Source organism: Condylura cristata, unplaced genomic scaffold (assembly GCF_000260355.1).
Source record: "Condylura cristata isolate star-nosed mole 26May11 unplaced genomic scaffold, ConCri1.0 scaffold00021, whole genome shotgun sequence".
NCBI lineage: Eukaryota > Metazoa > Chordata > Mammalia > Eulipotyphla > Talpidae > Condylura > Condylura cristata.
The window spans coordinates 19,728,018-19,733,930 of NW_004567122.1; the positions used below are offsets into that span (position 1 = coordinate 19,728,018).

The 5,913-nt window shown below is 40.8% G+C and overlaps 1 protein-coding gene across 2 annotated transcripts in view; it reads left to right on the forward strand.

The window, feature by feature from the left end:
- The window catches only part of GRAMD3 (GRAM domain containing 3), a 64,392-nt gene extending 58,716 nt beyond the window's left edge, over nucleotides 1–5,676 (forward strand). For both annotated transcript variants that reach the window (XM_004686671.2, XM_012727699.1), the window contains exons 13-14: nucleotides 1,341–1,434; nucleotides 4,464–5,676. In XM_004686671.2, coding sequence (XP_004686728.1) covers nucleotides 1,341–1,434; nucleotides 4,464–4,505 — 136 coding nt within the window. In that variant the 3' untranslated portion in view covers nucleotides 4,506–5,676. The remainder of the gene's footprint in view (nucleotides 1–1,340; nucleotides 1,435–4,463) is intronic.
- The last annotated feature ends 237 nt before the right edge of the window (nucleotides 5,677–5,913 follow it).

A 5,913-nucleotide genomic window follows, 5' to 3' on the forward strand; every position in this document is an offset into this window, starting at 1 on the left:
ATGACATGAGACCAGGGAACACCTATAAGATCTGTTAATAAAGTACTTTTACAGGACTTGGTATTTCAGCTGGGACTTAATAGTTCAGTGTCTTACTTCCCCGGGACAATTCATCCATGCTGCCCAGATCACTAAACCCATTCTTGTAATCTGGTTTTTCACTTGCTGCAGAGCAATCCTTTCAAATACATACACAGCATCAGCTTTGTTGGTATACTAACAAATTGTCAAAATCTCATGTAGATAAGTCAGTTCTCTGAGTCTGAAATCTCATCTAGAAAGTGAAAGATTTTAAGATGTTGACAGTGAGGCCCTCCCTGGTGGCATAAAGGGTTAAGTCTCAGCACTGCAAAGCTGCTTCAGTGCAAGTTTGATCCCTGCCCCAGAGGTGACCCACATGGTGCAGCAGACCTCTCTTGTCCCACCTGCTGCTCCCCTCCATCTCTGGTAAATCCTCTCACCTCTGACCTGTACCCCAGTTCTGTATGCATAATACAGTATGGCTAAAGGATAACAAGTCTCTAGACCCATACTTTGATATTATTTAATAGATAAACACATGATTGATTTTTTTAGTATTTAGATAATAGCTTACCAACTGCCTGTATCTCAAAAAAGGACCCTATGTAAAATAAATTAGGCCATATACTGCCCTCTAAAAACTTAACAGCAAAATTAAAATTATAACCAACACATACAGGGAAAGTAAAGGACACAGTTCTTCACCTTGACACAAAAGCTGGAAAATGAATTTTGTACTGGCTTTCCAAGTAAGTGTGCGTTCATCTCCAAATTTCTCATAGATTTAGCTAATACCAGACCCCGGAGGCAAAGCCCAGGCTGTCTACCATCAGACAGTAGGTGATGGCTCCATCAAGTAGATCAGAAGGTGAAAATAAATTACTATGAAATGGCATGTCTCAGAAAAGGAGTGTCTTGTGTAAATGACTCCTTCTCCCCTAAGAACCAATGAATATGACTGAGATGTGCATTAGTTTTTACTGTACTGGGGAATCTACTTTAAACCACTCATTAGGCTTCACTTTTATTGGTTCAAATGTATATTTATTTAAAAGGGGACTAAACCAGGAGAACCACCGCACAACACACCCCTTTAAACAAAACTAGCTGAAGCAATTTCCAGCTGGGCTTTTAAGAAACAGTTCTCTCAGCGAGTAGTCTGGAATTACTTGTGGATTACTGCAGGGCCTGTCTAATGTTAACAAGTTAAACGCTCCTGCTCCCCTATTACAACCTAGTTTTCCGTTCAAATAAATTTAAAATGTCTTCATTTCACTCCTTTCTGTGCCCACAATAATTTTTTCTCTCTCTTCTTACAGACAGACGGCACCATCCGGCCTGGGGTCACAAGTACAATTAAATGCGGAGGTTCTCTGCCAGGAGCTCACCGCCAACATAATGAAATTAGAGAAGGTGACTCATTTCTCTCCTGTGTTTGGGGCCAATCACTGATGCGCATGTCGCCTGCCATACATCAGGGGTTACACACTCAAGTGGGGGTACAGCAGGAAACCTAAATGGCCACCACTGGCCAGAGGATGCATGATACATGCATAGAAGTTTTTTATTCCATGAAAAATAAGTGGGTTTTCACCTCATTTTTCTTGTTGATCTACCTTTTGCCTTTCCTCTTTCATTAGGAGTATTTCTCTGCACTACAGGGCCTGGTGCCCACTGTCACAGACTCACTAAGAGCCCCTGGAAGGAGTGTCCCAAGCTGACAGTACTGGCCCAGGTCTCCCTGGTCTGGGGTGACCCTCATCAGCTATTGCTCCAAAGTTGTGCTAAATTACCTGCTCTGCTGTAATGCCTCCTCGAGTCCAGTCTTGGGCCTGGTGATGCCCTCACCTCTAAAAGCATGTTCCTACAGGGAAACCAGAGGACAAACCTGCCTTGTGCTTCTATTATTCTTACAAGTCAAGTGGAAATGAACACGGAGAGGCACGCTAGAAACAGCTCCAAGTTTAACCTGATTCACCTTTCTGCTTGTCCTTTCAACATTTTCACCCCTTCCAATCTGGTCATTTGATTTTACACTAATGCTTAATGAAAGACTTAGGGTGAAGTGTCCAGTTAGAACTGCTATCATAAATGCCCAGTATCTAGTAACACTCCTTAACCTAAGTAATCTTATGTTTACTTAAAAAGAATCATGAAGTACAAGTAAGTCAAATTATCTTTTCTGTACCTGATATTATCTGGCTTTGAACCACAGCAGTTTAAGAGTAAAGGCAGTTCCAGACTTCTGTTCTGAAGGAAGGCCAGACAGATACTTCTTATTAAATCATTCTGTCTATGGGCAAACTTGGGAACTTTTTGTAAGTCTAAAAATCAACCTCAAGAAATATGGGGTTTCAACCAGCATTTTCTCCCTTTCTTTAATTTGCTATTTCTCAGAATTAAGGAGTTTTTGTAAATGAAATGATTACAAATGTTTCATGTCATGCTGACCTAGCAAATGGAGTGAGCATAAATTTGTATTTCGCTGACTGACATACAAGTGGTAGTGTCTGAGCCAGAAACAGAATCCAGCTGTCTGCTTTTACATTTCTTCTCCTTCAGAGCCTAGCCCACACACCACTTTCTATAGTAAGGGACAAAGGTGTCACACAAGACTCTGGGTAGAAGTCAGCTGCTCGGCTTAGGGGCCTACATTCCCAACACAAACCACCTTTGTCCCTAAGCAGAAGCAATAAAATGCAGATAGAGGAATCAAAGTAATGTTTGAGTTCTAACAAGTTGTATGCTGCACCGTGGTGCATAATCTTTAAGCACACAAAGTTACCAGCACACACAGGTTCTTTTTTGACTGGTCCACTCCAAAGAGGCAGTAAAGCAGCAGAGTCTGGCAAACAAGTAGCAGCTCCCCATCTTCACTCAACACCAGAAATTCCAGTCTGCTCTCCTGCAGGCACTCGTCACATCTGCGGATCAGCCCTTGGCTTCTAACTTCCCGGTTTCTGTTCATAGCTTCACTGCCCTTCCATGTGTCCTCACTAGACAGTTAAAAATACTATTCCTTCCTACCTCTTTCACTTGTCAGTGATTATTTAGTTAAAATCATAAATCTCTCTTTCACATGTCTCTTTCCCGCCACCCCACACCTGGTCCCTGTCCACCCACCTCACAGAATGAAATTCATCTCATCGTGGTTTTTATTGGTATTTTCCTAATTCCTCCTGAGGTAAAACAGCTTTTTATATTTGTATTGGTCATTTGGGTTTTCTTCCATAAATAACATACTTGTCTTTGCTTTATTTTTGGATCTCTTGTTTATCTTTAAAAAATTGTATGAATTTACAATATTTAACTGTGTGGGGGGCTCAAAGATCAACCACATGTTAATGGAACAAAACCCACATGTGAATGGACCCAAACAGGTCAAAAATCAGCTGTGTTAGGACAGCAGCCCTTTTTTTTTTTTATCTTTCTACTCCTGCTTTTCCATTCATCTTTGGTGCTGAGGGGTAGGTGGATAACATATGAAGTGGGAATATGAAGGATGAAAAGCAGTGCCTTGGATGGATATGGAAATAGATACCTTTGTTAGCACAGGAAAGGGTATTAATGGTGGAGTAGTCAGGCAGAAAGAACATAAATATTGGAGTTGGCGGTTGTTCTTCACCCTACCCAGCTACTCACTTCCTGTGTAACTGGTATTGTGATGTAGCCTCTCTGGCCCTCAGGTTCAGTGTCAGGGCTTCTCTGTGTGGTCATGTTTGCTGGAGGTGAACATGCATCAAATTCCTGGCCCACACCTGTTACACCTCCCCCTCTCAACCAGCGTAAGCTTGTTGTTAGCTCACGCACTGTTCCGTCTGCTGATCGTGTATTGGAGGCTGCAAATTCCTTGCTCTGAACTCTTCAAAGTTCATTTTCAACATTCACTGAACACAGTTGTCATACCCAACACCTGACTGTGGTTCTGAGATCTGAAGCTATGACACAGTCCCTTTGAAGTTCACTGTTCTGGGAAACGTCATATTCTGTAGAAATGTCAATCATCAGCATGTGGGTGTTTGTCAGGTGGTCTGAAAGGGCTCTGTAAAAACCAGGACCCCTCTGTCTCTAAATGCACTTTGGTCACACCTGGGGCATTACCAGGGCTTTTCTTCTTATTCCTCCCTCAGATTCCACTCTGTCTCTATTGACATTTTCATCTTTGTTCACTCTTTCTTTAGCCCTGTCTCTTTTCTTTTGAAAATGCATTAGTCCGTTACAATAGAAAGAATCTATGTGTCTCATCTAAATGTGTCTCTTTTCTTTTGAAAATGCATTAGTCCGTTACAATAGAAAGAATTTATGTGTCTCATCTAAATTTAACCCATATGTAGCTTTTATCAGAATAGATTAATCTCAAGCATTATATAAGCCCTAGCAAACATGCCCTTAATATGCCTCATTACACTTGATAACAGGCACTTCTCTTTCATTATTTGAAGATACAAAACAACTTACAAAAGCTGCTTGAAAATGGTGACTGACCAACCAGATTGCTACCTCGCACTTCCCTTTGAAGACTGTGCTCCCCAAGAACGCCCCCCCCCCAGCGGAGTGCTCCCTGCTGGCCAGAGGAGCAAATGGACCCACATCCCCAGCCACATTTGCACTTGGAGGTCACCTTGCTCAGGAAGATGGGGCAAAGGAGAGTAATTTTGGTTCCTGTGCAATAAAAGTTGACCTTGACTCTGAGGAAGTTTTCACTGCTGCTGCCTGAAGAAAACAGAGCCTTCTCTAGAGGTCTCAGGAAAGCCCAGAGGACACTTGGATGGCTGTAGTCCAGCAACAATGGTGCCGTCGGCAAACACTCCACTCCATGCCTTTCCAATCATTGCCACCCTCCTCTTCTCTCCTTGACACCCTCTTAACAAACCTTCAGTTACGGATCTATAGTGTGCCAACAACCTTGATACCGTCCTGGAGAGAATTAGCCATGATTCCAAAAGGCAATGATGGCTCTAATGGTGTTATCTGAAGCAAGTCTGTCCAACAGTTTGTCTTTTTTCCTTTCCACTGTTAACTTCTATTTTAAATCACATGGCTGTCTTAATTTCTCATTCGAGTGCATTATTAAGAATAGCTGGCAATGCAGACTAAATTATGCCATCTATGTTTTGTCATATTCCGCTAGCTAATACTTAATTGGACTGATCTCACCTACCCCAGGCCAAGAATCTGTATGACGTGGTCAGAAGTACTAAATTTAAATTATTCTAAAACCAAAACTAATCTTTAAACCAAAAAATACATAGCAGTTATTTGACAGAGAATGAAGACATGAACTTTTAAGATTGTAAGTTCTAGGACCTAAGACATTTGAAAGCAGTATGTCTCTATTGAATGCTGAAACCCACTTCAGCATTTAAATAGCAAGTTTTCTCTATTGCTGACTAAAAGAGATGGTGGTTTGCTAACTTCTATTTATCATATGGGTTGGCTGGTTTTTATTAATTATTTAGGTACCATAAATCTATAATTGTGAAAGATATGCTCTTTCTATCTGCAATGCATTTTATAATCATTTCTATGAAATGTATTTTGTTTAATCAGATATGCTAATAAGTGAATTGGTTATATCATTTGTATTTGTTAGCCTCCTGGACAAGAACTGTGCCTGGTGCACCTCTGGCTTTTAATAAATACTCATTGGTTAAAATGCCCTACTAAACCTGTGTTTGGTCAGTTTGTAAATTTTTTTTAAAACTAAGACAATATGTTTTTTTAGCTATAGCTTACCTCTTCATTATTTTTTTTTTAACACTCCATACTTCTTTCCTCCCAAGGATTATTTTCAAAACTTAAAAAGATTTGGCTAGTTTCCCCCATTTTATTGATGAGGTCGAAAATAGCAAACACAAGTGTTACTGTGAGGACTTAGTGTGAAAATAGCTC